The sequence below is a fragment of the Neoarius graeffei genome, chromosome 11 (genome assembly GCF_027579695.1).
Source record: "Neoarius graeffei isolate fNeoGra1 chromosome 11, fNeoGra1.pri, whole genome shotgun sequence".
NCBI lineage: Eukaryota > Metazoa > Chordata > Actinopteri > Siluriformes > Ariidae > Neoarius > Neoarius graeffei.
In genome coordinates this window covers 27394654-27414556 of record NC_083579.1, presented here as the reverse complement: position 1 = coordinate 27414556, position 19903 = coordinate 27394654, and the positions used below count along the sequence as shown (strand labels likewise).

The window sequence follows — 19903 nt, the reverse complement described above, 5'->3', positions numbered from 1 at the left end:
ATTTTTTTCTTTGTCTATAATTGTAAAGCGTCCATGGGTTTCTTGAAAGGCGCTATATAAATTTAACTTATTTATATTATTATTATTATCACATCTGCCTCATTAGATATGCAAAACATGAAGTGGTGGTCAGCTGAGCTCACTGTTCACAAAGCGTTACTATCACTGGGGCACCTTGCTAGTTGTTAAAATGCTCTATGCTTGTGTTGTTTTGGGCTGTTCGAATCAAACAAACCGTGAAACTGATAAAAGTTTCTTCCGGGTTCCCCGTGAAGTGATAAAAAGGGTTAAAGAGCAAAAGATTTTACCAAAAGACGATGAAAAAGGTGGCTCTTGAACCTTCTGCTGCGATGGAAGGGGGCCGAGTCAAAGAATGCTCGAGTTTGCAGTGATCACTTTGTGAAAGGTTTGTAAATTCCTCTGATTTATTTCATTTGGATTCACAAATCACTTTTCTTGCCATTTTTTGTTATTTCTTGATGTTTTGAAGTTCAGGAGACACTTAAGTCCTCAGATGTGTTTTTGTTTACTGTTTGATTGTGGTCACCATATTGTAAACTAACGCATATATATAACACGTAATACCCAGGTCTTTAAAGGGGTTTCTGTGGACCTTTGTGAATGATTTACCTGGAAGAGAAGAGCAGTGAGGATTGAGAATTGAGCAGTTGTGGTTTGTTTACACACAATACTAAAACTTGTACCGTCCTAGCAATCATCACAAAGAAGCATCCAAAAAGCCTAGAAATTCCTCCTTACCCGGGCAAAAATGATACAGGATTTATCTTGCAGTGTCCTGATCCCCAGATCTTTAACCCAGCCACATATAACAAGTTGTACGCCCCCATGCTCTTCCAGGTTTTCATCTGTGCATCCGTATTGAATGATGTCCGTTGAGATGTTGGGGAACTCAACGGATGGATAACTTTCCAAATAACAGGAAAAACCCTTCTTTGTTAACGTGTAAGGATCTAATCCCATTGAGTGGTTTCTATATCCACTTCTTTTGAATGTACTTCTTGGTTTTAATAACTTGCTTGTTTGTTGTACACAAACATGGCAATAAGTTCTTGTATTAATGAACCAGACTCCACTTTTGGATCATTAATCCCTTTTGACTGAGAATGCCCTGCATGCATGGTTTGGCTTCTGGCACATCCATACAGTTTTGAAACAATACCTGCAATTAAAACAGTTTGTTTTTATTGCATTTATTTAATTCCTGGGCTCCCATCTGTAACGGAGAGTGATGTTGCATTCCCTTAATACACTTTACAATAGATTATTAGATTCTAATAGAATAGATGAGCCAAAATAATTGGGGATTTTTTTAATGGGTCCTGACTTGTTACAAGTATGAATAGGTGGGCCTTAAAGTAGAAAAGGTTGAGAACCCCTGTTTTAAAGCCTACCTTCAAAATCACTGCCTCTTTGCTTGACATTATGGAAAAACAATCAGAAATCAGCCAAGACCTCCTTGATAGCAAGTTCAAAATTAAAGTTCCAACAGTATGCAAGTATAAACACCATTGGACCACACGGCTGTCAGACTGCTCTTTCTGTCTCCTAGAGATGAATGTACTTTGATTTGAAATGTGAGACCCATATCGACAAAACCTGAAAGGCTGCTCAGCAAGGGGGAAAAAAAAAACACCATAAAAAAGCCAGACTACAATTTTCAAGTGCACATGGGAACAAAGAGCTTACTTTCTAGGGAAATGTCCTCTGGGCTGATGAAACACAAAACAAACTGTTTGGCCATAATGACCATCATTATGTTTGGAGGAAAAATGGTAAGGCTTGCAAGCCTAACATCATCATCCCAACTGTGAAGCATGGTGGTGGCAGCATCATGATGTGGCGGTGCTTTGCTGCAGGAGGGACTGGTGCACTTGACAAATTAGATGGTATTACAGTATGAGGAAGGAAAATTATGTGGCTATATTTACACAGCATCTCAAGACATCAGCCAGGAAGTTAAAGCACGGTCGCAAATGGGTCTTCCAAATGGACAATGACCCCCAAGCATACCTCAAACATTGTGGCAAAATGGCTTAAGGACAACAAAGTCAAGGTATCAGAGTGGCTATCACAAAGCCCTGACCTCAATCAGAACTGAAAAAGCTTGTGCAAGCAATGAGACCTACAAACCTGACTCAGTTACACCAGTTCTGTCTGGAGGAATGGACCAAAATTCCAGCAACTTTTTATGGGAAGTTTGTGGAAGGCTGCCCAAAACGTTTGACCCAAGAAAGAAATAAAAGCAGAGATCAATCATTCTTTCTACTATTATCTGCCTATCTGACAGTTCCTCGTCTTAAAATATACCCCTTTTCCACCAAATCAGTTCCAGGGCTGGTTCGGGGCCAGTGCTGGTGCTGGTTCACAACTCATTCAACTTGTGAGCCAGCTGAGAACCAGTTTGCTTTTCCATAGCTCGCGGTGCTAAGGGAAGCCACGTCATTACATCACTGTATACGTCAGTTACGTCGCTGTATACGTCAGTTACGTCGCTACGTTTGCATAAACCTTGGCGCGAATATCGAAGCAAAAACAACGCGGAAGAAGCAGCAGCAGCAACAACAACAACAACAACAATAATAATAATGGATGACTTCGCGTTTGTACAGCTGCTGCTTCTCGTCGCTTAAAAATGGCGATCTTTCGCGGTCTTGTTATTGTTGTTGGTCTTAACAACTCTGCCCCCCCCGCTGACGTAAGCGGTTCTTTCCTCTGGCCCAGCAAAGAGTTGGTGCTAGCCTGGAACCAGTTTTTCTGGCCCCAGAGCCAGTTCTTTGTCAGTGGAAACAGAAAACTCGGTTCCAAACTAAGCACTGGCCCCGAACCAGCCCTGGAACTGCTTTGGTGGAAAAGGGGCACCAGTGAGCCTAACTGACCTAAAGCAGGGAAAGTTTTCTAGGATTAAATGTCAGGAAATGTGAAAATGTGAGTTTAAATGTATTTGGCTAAGGTGTATGCAAATTTGGGCGGCACGGTGGTGTAGTGGTTAACACTGCCACCTCACAGCAAGAAGGTTCTGAGTTCAAGCCCAGTGGCCGATGGGGGCCTTTCTGTGTGGAGTTTGCTTGTTCTCCCTGTGTCTGCATGGGTTTCCTCCGGGTACTCCAGTTTCCCCCTCAGTCCAAAGACATTGGTGGCTCTAAATTGACTGAGAGTGTGAATGTGAGTGTCAATGGTTGTTTGCTCTGTGTGTCAGCCCTGTGATGATCTGGTGACTTGTCCAGGGTGTATCCTGCCTCTTGCCCATACTCAGCTGGGATAGGATCCAGCTTGCCCGCAATCCTGCACAGGATAAGCGGTTACGATAATGGATGGATGTAAATTTCCAACATCAGCTGTATCTGTGGAAGCACTCAAATAATTAAAAAAAAAAAAGATTAGAAAACTACAGCTCATTTCCCTGACGCTGAAGTTTTGCACATAATTCGAAATATTTTCAACAATTATAAACTTTTTAAATCATATATTACATGCTTGTGAGATAACACAATTCAACTATCAACAATATGATATATAAAATACAAACTTAAAGCTGTTTCTGTGTGCACAGAGGCCAGAGACTGGTTGCAACTGAAGCCACACCTCCTTCACTAGGGATGACAGGAACAAAGGTCACACCTTCACAGAGACTAATTGCAACTAAAGCCACACCTCCTTCATGAAGGATAATAGGAAAAGAGGCCATGTGTCCTACATTGAGACTAAGGCCACACCTCTTTCATTGAAACTAAGATGCACAGAGGCCACACCTCCTCCTCTGGAACCGATAGGCACAGAGATCACACATCCTCCACAGAGACTGCATTCCACTGAAGCCAAACCTGCTTCTCTCGGGATGACAGACACAGAGGCCCCACCTTCTTCACTGAGGTCGACAGGGACAGAGTCCATGCCTCCTTCGTTGGGACAATGGAACACAGACTGTGTGCCCTTTACAGAAACTGGTTGCCACCGAAAGAAAGCACACCTTTATTCATCACACACTTGTGAAATTTCCTCTCTGCATTTAACCCATCTGAAGCAGTGAACACACACATGCACACACATACACACATACCCAGAGCAGTGGGCAGCCATGCTAACAGCGCCCAGGGAGCAGTTGGGAGTTAGGTGCCTCGCTCAAGGGCACCTCAGCCCAAGGCCATCCCATATTAACCTAACCACATGTCTTTGGACTGTGGGGGAAAACGGAGCACCCGGAGGAAACCCACACAGATACGGGGAGAACATGCAAACTCCACACAGAAAGGCCCTCGCCGGCTGCTGGGTTCGAACCCAGAACCTTCTTGCTGTGAGGCGACAGTGCTAACCACTACACCACCGTGCTAACCACTACGCCTCCTTCACAGAGACTGGCTGAAGCCATGCCTCTTTCACTAAGGATGGCAGACATATAAGCCATGCCTCCATCACTGAGGCTGACAGGGACAGAGACCATTGGGACTAAGACGCATAGAGACCATGTACCCTTAATAGAAACTGGCTGCCACCGAGGCCACGCCTCTTTCACAGAGACTGGCTGAAGCCACGCCTTTTTCACTAAGGATGGCAGACACATAAGCCACGCCTCCTTCACTGAGGTTGACAGGACAGAGACCATAGGGACTAAGAAGCATAGAGACCATGTGTCCTTTACAGAAACTGGTTGCCACTGAGGCCATGCCTCTTTCACGAAGGATGGCAGACACAGAGGCCACGCCTCCTTCAGTGGGACTGAGAAGCACAGAAGCCATGCCTTGTTTACAGAGACTGGTTGCCACTCAGGCCACATCTCCAGTGGAACGGACAGGCACAGAGGCCATGCCTCTTTCACTTGCACAGACATGCACAGAGAAAACCGTGCTCACAGAAACTCATTTTATACTTTTTAAGTAATAACCAGAAGTAATAAAGAGCTGGGTGTGTGGATCAGACTGCTGCATGTTTACACCCCTAATAATCCTACAGTGAAACGTGGCAGGGTGTGAGAAAGACCTGTGGTTTGAGGGCATTCCCAAGAAAACAGCCTATATTTATTCAGCAGGATAATGGCAGGTGACTGTGTAACCAGGTTTCCTTAATGACACCATGGGAGAGGCCTAAATCCCCTCAGGATGCAAGTGTCATCATAGTAAGTCTAAAAACACCAGTGTCATGACAAAACGAAGCACTAAAACTCTTTCTCAGGGCCATCACACCTCATTTCACTGTAGCACATGCTGCCTTTCTCAAACTATTAAACAGGGATTCACAACATTTTCAACCATGAAAACAGCAAAATTTTTCAGTCATGTGAAAGCACAACACCTTGATCAGCACAAATAAAACCCCCTGCAGATTTATTGTTAATACAGTAAAATGCATCTGTGTGTGAAATGCTAGCTGTTTTCCTTTGCTAACGTTGTGCATTTCGTTCCAAACTAGAAAAGCACTCAGAGAGCGCAGACCTCCGCCAAGAATCCTTTAAAAAAATCCGGGATCCAGAAGGTGATCCAGATCACTGCCAAAATTTAATGGATTGTTACTTGTGCCCAGTCACACCTCTGGAAAAAATTTCAGAGCAATCCGTTCATTACTTTTTCCGTAATGTTGCTAACAGACAAACCAACAAACAAACAAACAAACCAACGCTACCAAAAACATAACCTCCTTGGCGGAGGTAATAATAATAACTAGAATGCATTTCCGGAGAAAATGCGAAAGTGTGCTTGCTCAGGTGCGCCGCCATGGCGGTCCGGCAAGAGAGGCGATGGCACGCCCACACGACAAGTTTTGTGTCAACATGCGAAAGTTTGGCCAAGACACAAGGCGGATTCTATACGGAGATGACAGACTGGCAAGGTTCTTTACAGGGACATCCCAGAGCAGGGGTCACCAAACTTTTTTCTCTGGGGGCCACATTGTCGTTCCTGACTGTGATGGGGGCCGGGGTCGGGTCAGCTATATCGCATAGAATTGTATGACCCAGACAAATATGACCACCAGCAGGCCTCATCGTGTAGTAGAGATTACTAGCCTGGCACGGCCATCCCCACTACTATATCCATACTACTATATCAACACTTGATTCCTGGCACATATTTGTTTATCTTTACTAGTGGTTTGCAAAAGTAGTAATCAAGTCTTCACACTTTGTTTTAATTTGAAATACCACTGATATTCCATTTATTTATTTTCTAATAAAAATAATATCAAAGCTGTCAAGGTAAGAAACATCTGCCTATTTGAGGTGATTGACACTGGCAAAGGTGAGTGGAAAATTATAAATTGTAGGTAGGCCTGTTGATATTATTAATAATATAAATAATAATTGTATGCAGCACTTAATAAAGGTCAAATAAATAGGCCTATAAAATAAATACATTTTAAAAAACAGTGAAATTATAATAATATGAGCAATAGATCAATAGATCACAGCAGTTGTGTTGTGTCCTGCACGTCATTGCTCTCATCCATGGCCAAAGCAAAAAACTCGAATTCTGACGCTTTCTCATTCAGCTGGTCATACACGTTGTCCCCCAAATCTTCGGTTCGCCTGGTCATAGTAGGTGCGGAGAGACTCACCGCATTGAGCGCATCCTTCTTGTCGGGACACACCTCCTCGGCCACAGCAAGCATGCATACTTTAACAAAGTCCCCATCAGTAAACGGCTTTCCATGGGTAGCTAGTAGGTGAGCTACCTTATAGCTAGCTCAGACAGCAGCCTGGTTGATCTGGGTTTGGTGAAGGAATACATTCTGTTGTGCAGCCAGTCCGCATTTCATCCTCCGAATCCTGTCTTCTCTTGTTTGCCCTCGCAAACTAGCATACTCTTTGTGGCGGGTTTCATAGTGACGACGCAGATTATATTCTTTGAAAACCGGCACACTTTCTTTACATACAAGATAAACTGCACGGTCCTTACACTGAACGAAAAAATAATCGGTGGTCCACTGTTCTTTAAAAACTCTGCACTCTCTGTCAGCTTTTCGCTTACCGCTAGCCATTTTGCTGTCCTGAACACTGACAGTTCTCTGCGCATGCGCTGCCTGTCACTGCTTGATCGCGAGCATATGACGAAAATTCGGAAAATATGAATAGTTCATTTTATAACTAAATATCAATTTTAATTGATAAAATCAACAAAATACAAGATGCAGACATGTTATTATTTGCCAAAAAGCAATTTAAAAAAATAGGCCATGACCACTTTTGGGGATTGCCTCATAGGGCCGGTTCAAGTGATGGGGGGCAGAGGGGCTGGGGGCCGGTCAAAGGGGGGTGGCGGGCTGGATCTGGCCCGCGGGCCGTAGTTTGGTGACCCCTGTCCCAGAGCATCACTAACATGAAAATGTAGATGTAATTCTAAATCCGTAAAGAGATATGACCCAAAAACACGTTTTTGCTCATTGTGGTGCCCCCTAGTGGCCAAATGACACCAAATTTGATGAGGGTACATGAACTGGTGCCGAAAGTCATCTCAACAAATATGGTCTTGATACGTCAAAGCATTTGAGATATGAGCCAAAATACGTTTTTGCTAATTGTGATGCCCCCTAGTGGCCAAATGACACCATATTCGATGAGGGTAGTTTGGATGGTGTCCAAAGTCATGCCACTAAATATGGTCTTGATATGTCAAAGCATTTCTGTGACATGAGCTCACTTCCTGTTCGGTGGCTTCGCCATCGATTTTGATTGGCTGCCACGGGCGAACGCTTCGACGTATGAGAGCGAAATGAATATCATTCATTAGGCATGGACTGGAGATCATGTATGCCAAGTTTCGTGATGATCGGACAAAACATGCGGCCAGGGTCACTCTACCTTCACTTTGGACAAAATTCAAAATGGCGGAAAATCTAATTGGGGGAGAATGACCTCATAGGATGCGTTGGAATCATCTAGCTCCAAGGATTCCAATGGCACCAGACTTATGAAAATTGGACATACGGATCAAAAGTTACGTGCATGAACGCATGTAAGACTGTGATCAGTTGGTGGCGCTAGAGCGTGAGACGTACCAACATGAAACTTGATGAAATCAATCAGAGTCCACTCGTCTATCAGTCTACCAAGTTTCATGACTTTACACCTTACGGTTTGACCTACAGAAGGAAAAACCTGTTTTTTGTGTCGCGCTCCCATTCATTTCAATGGAGAAAAAATTAATCCTTTAAAAAAATCCGGGATCCAGAAGGTGATCCGGATCACCGCCAAAATTTAATGGATTGTTACTTGTGCCCAGTCACACCTCTGGAAAAAATTTCAGAGCAATCCGTTCATTACTTTTTCCGTAATGTTGCTAACAGACAAACCAACCAACCAACCAACCAACCAACCAACAAACAAACAAACAAACAAACAAACAAACAAACAAACAAACAAACAAACGCTACCAAAAACATAACCTCCTTGGCGGAGGTAATAAACCATGATAAAGCTGTGGCCAGAGTAACAAGCGCAAATTCAGAACAGACTTCATGTCATAAACAATTTATTTTTGATATTAGAGTTATTAAGTCCAACAATAACAGGTGACTTTAGAAGAAGCAGAGGAGCCTATACCTTACACACCTGCATCAGTTTTTGCCTTAGTACTCTCTCTGCTAACCGTTAGCTGGCCCAGTGGTTAGTGTGTCCACCTCTCGACTGAGAAATCGTGAGTTCTACTTGCGGTCGGGTCATACCGAAGACCATCATAAAAATGGTACCGACTGCCATCTGGTGAGGCACGCCACAATACAGATGTTAGTAGGGAGTCAAACTCTTGTGGTTACCAGAGAACTAGCCCCCACTGTCACTCTAGCCTATGTAACAGGTGAGAGGCCGAGGGCTACGGAAATGGAGATCGGTGTTGCCCAATGCACCCACCCCCCGTCCACTGCCTTGGTTAGTGCTGGGATTTGGTCAGGACTTGTCGTCAGAATGGAAGCTTTCCGCCTTCCGAAGCAAGTCCTCTATGGTCAACTTGGCTCAGGGGCAAGGTCCAGAGAGGGTCAGAGAAAACACTTTAAGGACAATCTAAAAGCTTCTCTGAAATCATACAGCATTCGTATCAACAACTGAGAGGACACTGCCCGTGACAGAGCAGGATGGCGAAGGGCTGTCCATGAAGTCATTGCTTCCTTTGAGCTTGAGAGACGGTGAAAAGCTGAGGAAAAGCACTCACGGTGCAAAGACCATGAAAGGGCTCCTTTGCCTGCTGCTGCCAATTTTATCTGTGCCGCGTGCGGAAGAGTTTTTGCATCCCGCATTGGACTAGTCAGTCACCTCAGGGTACACAAGGATTAACCTATAGTGGGCAAACTTACTCGTATCAAGGGATTCCTGATGATGATGATGATGATGATTACTGGGATGGGAGACCTGGGAAGACCAGTTCCTGGCACCAGAGGGACTTTGACACCCTCTTTTGCTAAAATAACAACACTAAGTCATCTTCTGTAATGACTGATGATAAAGCATTTGCTTGGTGCAATCCCAACCATGTTCATCATGCTGAGAACATCATTCCCAAAGTGAAGCACGGTGGTGGCAGCATTATCCTTACTAGCATCAAAATTTTGTGTTGATTCATGACATATCAAGAATTTGATGTATTTAAAACATAGTAGTCACTGGGACTAAGAGACACAGAGGCCATGTCCCCTTCACTGAGAGATACAAGCAACATCAAGACATCCTTTGCACGAAGATTCCAGGAACGGCTTGCTTTAATAAACTTCCTAATTGACACTCAACACTGAGTCACTTTCCAGAAATTTAACAACACTAAGTGTTCTCCTATAATGCTTGATGAGACCAGAAAATACAGAGAGAAATCTAAGATCTCTCCTCAAATCAGAATCTTTCCACCTCCTCCAGGGTCCTACATCCCCTCCTCCTTGTGGACCCTCTTCTTATGCTTTTCAATGGGATTTAGGTGGATGTATCTTTTGGATCATTGTCCTGCTAAAGGATCCAATCAGAATCCAGTTGTAATGGCAGAGGTAGCCAGATTTTCACTGAAAAATCTTCTTCTATTTCAAGGAGTCCATGCTGGCATAAATTCTCACATGGTTCTTGAGATCTTTAAAGGAAAAACTGCCCCTCACAATCACAGATCCTTGACCAGAGAGGAGATGTGGTTCTTCTCTTTATAACCATCCTTGTTTTTACTCAAAACCCACCTTGAGTGCTGGGGGAGAAATGCTCTATATTTGTAAACTGGGCATTATCAAAAGGTTCTATAAAGGAACTGTGTTCAAAATATGTAACTTAGTCACATATTCAAACCAGGTCATGAGTGCATAACTGGAATGTCAAACAAGGTAGCTACAAGCTAACACGTTAAAAGGGATGTACAGAGCCAGCCATAATACAGCACCCATAGAGCAGAGAAGGTTAAGGGTCTTGCTCAAGGGCCCAACAGTGACAGCTTGGAGGTGCTGGGGCTTGAACTTCCAACCTCCTGATCAGTAACCCAGCCTTAACTGTTGAGTCACCAGTGTCCTAAATGAACCAGTATTAGGCTTCCAGGAAGAGTTAGATGTTCAAACATCATGAGTTCAGGGATACTGGTTTCACAAGTAAGGTCAGAACTGAAATGTATTAAACACTGCACAGACACACTGTTTGCGAATGACATTTCCCCACACAGTCAATACGCAAGTGCAAAATGTCATTTATAACTCCTGGATCTGTAGCTGCACATGCAAATCACTGAAAAAACCTCAATATTCAGTGCAGTCTTTTACTTATAGTACAGTGATCAGTGGACCTGCTTCTCCTCCAGGCCTAGTCCTCAGAGAGACAGAACAGATGGAAAGACAGAGGGGGAACGAAGTGTGAAACAAGGTGCAAATCCTAAAGAATTTCGGAAACGAGCCAGAAAGCTGAGCACGCTCCCTACAGAGAGACCGCGTCTCTGATGTTTCATACACCCGCCATGTCCCACAGAGCCTTGAAATTAAATTTGCCTTGTTGATTGAGAAAGCTTGTTAGTTCAAGCTGATTTAGGCAAAGTGATTGTCGAGCTGCCTGGCTGCGTTTTATTGAAACCTCCTGAGTCTGACTGAGCGGTGTCGCATTTCGAGTGCTGAAAAGCATGAAATGGAGAAATGAAAGCAACAACAAAAACAAGAGCGACAAATACCCAAACTATTTTTATCTTCAAAGTACATCTTAAAAAGAGCATACATGATCTGGTGGATTGAGAGAGGGGAAGATGCAAGTGAACCCTGGTGGAGATAAGGAAAGCAAAAAGAAAGTAAAAGGTTGTCACAAGGACGTGTCTGGAATCTGCAGGTTTGTTCTTTTGCACTGTGTAAGAATTGAAAACAGAAGTTTTATATTATACAGAAGTATCCAGAAATAAGAATACTCTTCTCTCTGACATTTTTATTCTTTGACAAGTCACTGTTTCAAGTTATTAGTCAAAAAGTCAAAGTCCTTCCTGTGCCAGGACCTGGTCTTCCCAGGCAATCTCCAGTCCCAGTACTAACCAGGCCCTTAAGGCGCATTGGGTGCCACCAATCTCCGCTTCTATAGCCCTCGGTCTCTCACCTACTACAAAGCTAGGGTTGCAGTGGGGGGCTGGTCCTCTGGTAACTGCGAGAGTTTAACTCCCTACTCACATCTGTATTGCAGCGTGCCTCGCTAGCCCATTTTTAGGTACCATTTTTGTGATGGTCCTTGGTATGAATTGACCGCAAGTAGAAGTCACGATCTCCCAGTCGAGAGGCAGACATGCTAATCAGTAGGCCAGCTCACGGTGTCTCAAGTTATTGCCAAGATCTTAATCAGCCAAGATTTCTGCAGTAAAATGTGTCATATCTCCAGATCTGCAGGATGCTTCGGCATTTGCGTTTTCTGTTGTTGTGGATGGTCTCGCATAAACATTCTAATGCCAAAGTCTTACCATTGCTTCAGTGCATAATCTTACTTACATACTGCAGATATGTAGCTAAAAGCTGCTGCTGTAATCTGAAAGACTGTCCTCTGCTCATCCCAGGATTCACTTTCTGCTCATACTGCCCAAACACTTAGTACTGTTTGTCTTTCCTTTTCTAATTAATCTCACTATCTTTTTACCCAGAACAGGATGGGTTCCTCAGAAGTTTTCTTCCTCGCCACTGTTGCTTTCGGGTCTGCTCATAACCTACACCCAGAGTGATCTGAATTGAACCTTTGTTAACCTGTAATAGTGCTATTATCAGGCTAGTCTCATCTCTCATTATCTCTAGCCGCTTTATCCTGTTCTACAGGGTCGCAGGCAAGCTGGAGCCTATCTCAGCTGACTATGGGCGAAAGGCGGGGTACACCCTGGACAAATCGCCAGGTCATCACAGGGCTGACACATAGACATAGACAACCATTCACACTCACATTCACACCTACGGTCAATTTAGAGTCACCAGTTAACCTAACCTGCATGTCTTTGGACTGTGGGGGAAACCGGAGCACCTGGAGGAAACCTCCCCGTGTCCGCGTGGAACATGCAAACTCTGCACAGAAAGGCCCTCGTCGGCCACAGGGCTCGAACCCGGACCTTCTTGCTGTGAGGCGACAGCGCTAACCAGTACACCACCGTGCCGCCCCAGGCTAGTCTCATTAAGATAAATGTTTGTTCCTGTGCATACACACAACGTGGCCTTATTCTGAGATCTGATTACTTTCTTGTCCATCCTGCTCATCACCGATGTAATTGACTGAAGCCCTGCTTTTACCCAAGCTCTCCTTCAACACCCTGAAATCAGTGACAAGATGTACAGTTCTGATCCTTTTAAAGCCGTCACAACATGCAACAAAATGCTCTAACGTAAGAAAAATAACAGACTAGATGTAGTCATAGAAAAACATGATGCACTGTGCTTCAGCACTCTTCTCGCTTATACAGCCCCAAATCAGAAAAAGTTGGAATGGTATGGAAAAGGTAAATAAACAAAAAAGAAAGCAGTGATTTCTGAACTTACTTTGACTTGTATTTCATTGCAGACTGTCTGAACCCAATATATTTCATGTTTTGTCTGGTCAACTTCATTTCATTTGTTGTAATCAATTCAGGTGATTATAATCATGATTTGGTCCAAAATCAGTATCCAGGAAAGGCCTCATCTTTCCTAGGGGAGTAAAAATGGGCCAAGGATCTCTAGTTTATCAACAAATGTATGAGAAACTTATTGCGTGGCACGGTGGTATAGTAGTTAGCACTGCTGCCTCACAGCAAGAAGGTTTTGGGTTCGAGCCCAGCGGCCAACAGGGGTCTTTCTGTGTGGAGTTTGCATGTTCTCTCCATGTCTGTGTGGGTTTCCTCCAAGTGCTCTGGTTTCCCACACAGTCCAAAGACATGTGGTTAGGTTAACATGGGTCAGCCATAGCCTGAAGGTTGGGCTGAAGTGCCCTTGAGTAAGGCACCTAACCCCCAACTGCTCCCCGGGCACTGTAATATGTTCTTTAAAGAAAGATAGGAAGGGATTTGGATATTTCAACTTCTATGGCGCATAATATAATGCAAGGGCACAAGCCTAATCTGAACACCCATGATCTCCGATCCCTCAGATGGTGCTGCATCAAGAACCGTCATTCATCTATAGCTGATATAACCACATGGGCTTGGGATTATTTTGGGAAACCTTTGTCAAGCTACAATATAGAGTTACATTCACAAATACCAGTTAAAACTTGATTGTGCAAAAAAGAAGCCTTGTGTTAACTGTGTCAACTTCTCTGGGCTCGGAGGCATCTGAGATGGACCATCACACAGTGGAAAGTGTATGGTGGTCAGACGAATCAGTATTCCAGGTCATTTTTGTATGACATGGATGCTGTGTGATCCAGACCAAAGACAAAAAGGACCATCCAGACTGTTATCAGGAACAAGTCCAAAAGCCAGGGTGTGCCATGGTATGGGGTTGTGTCAGTGCCCTTGGCAAAGGTAACTTACACTTCTGTGATGGAACATTAATGTAGAAAAGTCCACTGAGATTTTGAAGCAACATATTCTGCCTTCAAGACGACATTTTTTCCAGGGATATTTCAACAAGACAATGCAAAACCACATTCTGCACACATTACAAAGGCATGGCTGTGGAAGAAGAGGGTGCCTATCCCCTCTGTCCCCAATAGAGAATGTGTGGAGAATTTTGAAATGAGAAATATGACAACGATGACCCCGTACTATTGCATAACTTGAGACATGTTTGTAGGAAGAATGGGACAAAAATAACACCTGAAACGCTTTATCACTTGGTGTCTTCAGTCCCTAAACATCTTTTAATTGTTGTGAGAAGGAATGGCACCATTATAAAGTGATAAATGCTTTCCTGTCCCAACATTTTTTGAAATGTGTTGCAAGAATCAGAACTGAAGTCAGTGTTTATTAAAATTCACGAGGTAAAACATCAAATAATGCTGTATTGTTTTGAATTCAATACAGGTCAAAGATTATTTATAAATCATTGTTTTTAGATTTAATTTCAACATACCATCCCAACTTTTTCTGATTTGGGCTTGTACCATTGAAGTTGTATGATTATTACATTGCCAACTGCATATTTAATAACATCTGTTGAATCGTGATAGGTCAAACTGCATTATTATAGATGGTTACATGGTAATATGATTATATTGCATCTGGAGCTTTAATTTAAAGCTGTAATAAAAAGTACCTTTCTGGACCGAACAAGCTCCTCCTGCTGGACTCCTTCATCCTAGAAAAGCAGGATAAAGCAAATTATTAGATCAGCTGCTGCTACAATAGCGCCTCCCTGTGGCTTGAATTCATCACAGCATTTGCCTCATTCTAATTTAGCCTAAGATGATTAACAGTATAAAAGTGTTCATAAAAAGCAGATAATTCATGCATGTATTTTAAGGAAGAATGAGTAAGCAAGAGAAAAAAAAATCTTTCTCCCACTACCTGGAGTTTTAGCTGAGCTTTAGTATTTTCAGCCTCCTTCAATTTGGATTTATAAAGCATCCATCTGTAGCGAAGCTCCTCCAGGTCCATATCCTCTGTCCCTGCTTCAGAGTGCCAGGACCTCAGTAACTGCTGGAACTGAGTTTGACCCCATGGTATGCCAGCACGTAGCCCCTGCAGACACACACACGTAAGACGGAAAAAAAATACATATAACTCTGTCATTTATTATTATAATAATTTCTCTCTAATAGTTCTCACTCTTTTAATAACAGAAGTGGATGACATAGCAATATGTACATGTTACGACAATAAATTATATCCAGAAACCCTTTTGTCAAAATATTTAGGAGTGGAATTTGCTAATTTTTCATTTCAAAAGCTCCACCCCTTTTTCTCAACGGGAAATTCATGAATTCATGAAGCATGTGCAGTTTACACAAAGAATCCACCTCACAGGCAGCTGAGTTCTTTGAAAAATTACGCACTGCTATTTTCAATCCTTTCAAAATTCACTGCAAAACAGCTCTGTCTTTTTTTTTTTTTCCAGATTTCCCTAAACTGCAACCCAAGACTTGGGCTGAGATCTAGGGCTGAATGTCTGGTGCTTGATTTTTGTTTTGATTTATTTTTATTTTTTGAAAGCCAGACAGAGCCCTTTAAATCCGCATCAACAATCTTATCTCGCTTTCCATTTCATAACCATCACCCTGCTGAGAAACTTCACATGGCAAGCACGAGATGGCAGACCACTAGAGCTTGGCATTATACAAACCGAGCAGGATGTCAAAACTCCGAAGACATCATCAAAATGAAGTTATTCGGAGTAAACATGAAAGTTTAATCAGGAGAGAGAGAAAAAGAGAGAGAGACACTACAGGAGAGAGAGAGAAAGGGGGAGAGAGACATGAGAGAGAGAGAGAGAGACAGAGAGGGAGAGAGAGATGAGAGAGAGACATGAAGGGAGAGAGAGGGATGAAAGGAGAGAGAGAGACTGGGGAGAGAGAGAGAAAGAGACATGAAGAGAGAGAGACTAGGGGAGAGAGAGAGAGAGAGAGAGAGAGAGAGAGAGCACAAGACCAGACCGGGGAAGAGAGAGAGAAAGGGTGAGAGAGACATGGAGAGAGAGAGAGAGACAGAGGGAGACTAGGGGAGAGAGAGATTGAGAGAAAGAGAGAATTTGAATTTCAAAACACCTTTATTCCAACATTAACATATATACAACAGCACTACCAGATCATTTCTGGCAAGCAAATAAATACAAAAAACACACAAAATAACAAACAAAAATGTGATACAAGAGTTTTAAGTAGAGGATCCAACCCTCAAAAAATGTGCAAATAGCAGCTTTTCATCCTCGACTGTACACACTGCGCCATTATAACACCATATTTGTTTAAAAGATTCAAGGTTGGACATTGCCTTATAAAAACGAAAATCAATTAAAATACGAGATCGCACTAAAGTTGAGAAGACCAATACCACATCTTCACTAAAAGCTTGCTCAACCTTGTTTCTTCAGCTAACATATATTGCCATCTTAGCTTGTCCAAGCAAAAAAATTAACAATTGGCACTTCAGACGTTGTTTCTGTACATATTTAAAACCAAAAATAAAAGTCTCCATTGAAAATTTTTCAGAAAAATAAACAAATAGCATTCGCAAAACAGCAAATAAAGGTCTGAGCCTCACACAATGCATAAAAGCATGGAAAACTGTTTCCCTTAAAAAACAAAATGGGCACTCTTGACCTACAGCTGGATTTAAAACAGAAATAAAAGCATTAACTGCGACAGCACCATGTAAAATACGCCATTGCAGAGCCCCAGTTTTCTTAGGTAATGATGACTTGTAAAATGCTCTCCACTGTGGTTTGACAGCTTCCCCTGTCTGCAAAACCATGCGCCAGGGAGTATCTGTTTTCTTATCTAGAATTTTCTTATTAAAAGATTTAACACAGATTTTGTATAAGGCTTTACCATTGGCAGAGTTTGGGCCCAAGAATGCCACACTTTCACATTGCAAATAAACACCTGTACAATCCATAAGATTAGGGGACAGCATAAAATTTGGAAAGGGATCATTATTGACTGGATGACACAAACCTCTGGAATAGTCTACCAGCAACCCTAACTCTCCAGTTGTTAGTAAAGTCCACCACTTTTGAAGCAGAAAACTAACTACATGAATGGATCTCACCCCCAAATGTTCTGCCACTCTTTCACAGTTCTGCAACTCTGGACCAGCTAAATTAATTAAATCATTGAGAGGTGTGACTCCAGATTTGAGGAGATTAAAAGTTAGAGCAGAAAAACACTTTTCACCCATTACATCAAAAATTGAGCCATAAATCAGGGGCTCCTTTAAAAACCAATGTAAAGAACAAGAACTGAGCCCCCTTTTCACTGTTACAAAAGACCATACTTTAAAAAGATTTCGATAAAACACTGGGAGTCGACTAAGGTTCATCTTTTGAGGATCCATCCAAAATAAAGTTCTGTCCATCCCCAAACCCTCAAAAGTCTGTAAAATAGCACAAGCCACTGACTTCCAGCCGGATTCCACTGGCCCTGTAAGAAGCCGTTGTACAAACTGGAGACGGAAAGCTGCCGTTCTGCTCTGTAGATGAATAAGTCCATGTCCACCTTCTTCTTTAGGCAGATACAACACATTTTGTGGTACCCAGTGTAACTTGTCCCAAAAAAAGTTGACCAGAATCGACTGGATCTTTGACAGGAGTTGCATTGGGGGATCCACACATGCTAACCGATGCCAGAGAGAAGACGCTACCAAGTTATTTATAATTAAAACACGCCCTCTATAGGACATTTTATTCAGTAAGAACCTCCATTTGTCCAGACGGCCCTTTATTTTTTCAATAGTGCCTTCAAAGTTTTTTTGTATGGAGGCTTCATCCCCAAGAAAAACTCCAAGATATTTAAAATCTTTCCTGATCCAGCTTAAGCCATCTGGGAGACTAGGCTCTCCATCTGACCACTTCCCAATTAGCACAGCTACACTCTTAGCCCAGTTAACTTTGACCGAAGAGAAAGATCTAAAATCTTCAAAAATTTTAAGCATTGTGTCAATATCCTTCTGGTCTCTAACCAACACAGCAATGTCATCTGCATATGCTGACACTTGAAAATTATTACCACAAAAAGGAAAGGTCACACCACTTAATTCCTTTCTTAAACTTATTAAAAGTGGCTCTACTGCAAGGCTATACAGCATGCCGGATAAGGCACAACCTTGTCTAATGCCCCTATGAACTTTAAAAGGAGCACACAAGTCACCATTAACCTTCAGTATGCTTTCAATGTCACTGTACAGAACTCTTATCTTTCCAATGAAAAGGGGACTAAAACCAAAGGCTGCCAGGACACTCCACAAATAGTTGTGTTCAACTCTATCAAAAGCCTTTTCTTGGTCTATAAACACTAGACCAAACTCTAAATTAAAAAGTTTACCAATGTCAAAAGCATCTCTGACAAAAGAGATATTATTATGAATTAATCTACCTAGCACACAGTAGATCTGGTCAGGGTGGATGACCTGTTCCAACACATCACTCAGTCTATTTGCCAAAGTTTTTGAGAGCAATTTGTATTCTGTACAAAGTAACGAGACAGGCCTCCAGGACTTTGTCACTTAGGTCCCCTTTTTTTGGCAGCAAAGTGAGTACTGCTCTCCGGCAACTCAGTGGCAGCTTCCCCTTAGCTAGGCTGTCACTGAGAACAGCCAGGATGTCTTCACCCATTTCGGGCCAAAAAGACCTGTAAAACTCAGCAGGAAGGCCATCTAGCCCCGGTGCTTTACCACTCTCCATACCTTGAAGGGCTCTCTGCAGTTCCTCTAGAGTCAAGGCTCTTCCAAGGTCTGCATTGGCCTCTGTGGACACCTGGGGTAAGTTGCCAAGGAAGACATTGTCAACAGCCTGGTCCTGTAGTACCTCACTTTGGTACAGCTCCTCAAAAAAACAGACTGCTCTCTTACGTATGTCTGCATGATCAGACAGAAGTAATCCATCCTTAGAGTGTAAAGCATGGATACATCTTGTTTGTCCATTCTTTTTTTCTAGATTAAAGAAGAATTTTGATGGTGCATCCATCAATTCTGCACTTTGAAAGCGAGACCTGACCAGAGCTCCCTGTGCTGTAACTCCTAGCAAGTCAGCCAGGAGATTCTTTTTGCACCTAAATTTTTCAGCATAGGTCTGATTTCCTGTGTTCTGAATTAACTCCTGGAGCTCAATAATTTCTTTTTCTAGGTTTTTCATAGAGCGAGTTATGTCGCCTGTGACATTGACAGTATACTCTTGACAGAATTGCTTTATCTGTACTTTGCCAAAATCCCACCACTGCTGCAAAGACTGGAAGAAAGATTTTTTGGTTTTAAAATCGCTCCAAAAGTGTCTAAAAACATCTTTAAATTACCATCAGACAATAAATTAGTATTAAAATGCCAATATGCACTTTTTGGCTTAACAAAGTTTAAAAACAAGAAGCAAACAACTAAACTATGGTCTGAAAAACCGACCGGAACAATTGAGCAGTTTCTAAAACAACTAAGTTGGTGTTTAAAACCATAAAACCTATCCAATCTTGCTAGAGACAATTGATTATTATAGGAGTTTGGAGGAAACAAAGTTGCTCTCTTAATTCCTTCTCTGGCCCCATTTATATTTAGAGAAGCAACCCGGATTTCCTTCATGAATAAAATAAATAAAAGAAACAACTGTGTATACATCACGATGAAACAAAAGGAAATCAAGCTTTGTCACCACTATCATTCATTAGAACATTAAGCTTAGTTAGAATTTTCTTAAGGCGGTAAACCTCCTGTTCAGTAAAACAATTCTCACTCAAGAAAGACCTTGTTTTCATTATAAACTGTTTTATATCTGGGAAGAAATCATCCACACGCACATTTCTAGCGTGCTTTGTCTCTTTCAGAAACAACTTAATGTCATCCACACTAGGGATGTTAACCGATGACCGTTTGACCGGTGGTTGACCGAA

At 42.4% G+C, this 19903-nt stretch overlaps 1 protein-coding gene across 2 annotated transcripts in view; it reads right to left on the bottom strand.

Annotated features, from left to right (window-relative positions):
• The window catches only part of syne3 (spectrin repeat containing, nuclear envelope family member 3), a 118525-nt gene that overhangs the window by 3380 nt on the left and 95242 nt on the right, over positions 1 to 19903 (bottom strand). For both annotated transcript variants that reach the window (XM_060933694.1, XM_060933695.1), the window contains exons 16-17: positions 14883 to 15056; positions 14632 to 14673 (exon numbers count right to left, since the gene is read on the bottom strand). In XM_060933694.1, the coding sequence (XP_060789677.1) occupies positions 14632 to 14673; positions 14883 to 15056 (216 nt within the window). The remainder of the gene's footprint in view (positions 1 to 14631; positions 14674 to 14882; positions 15057 to 19903) is intronic.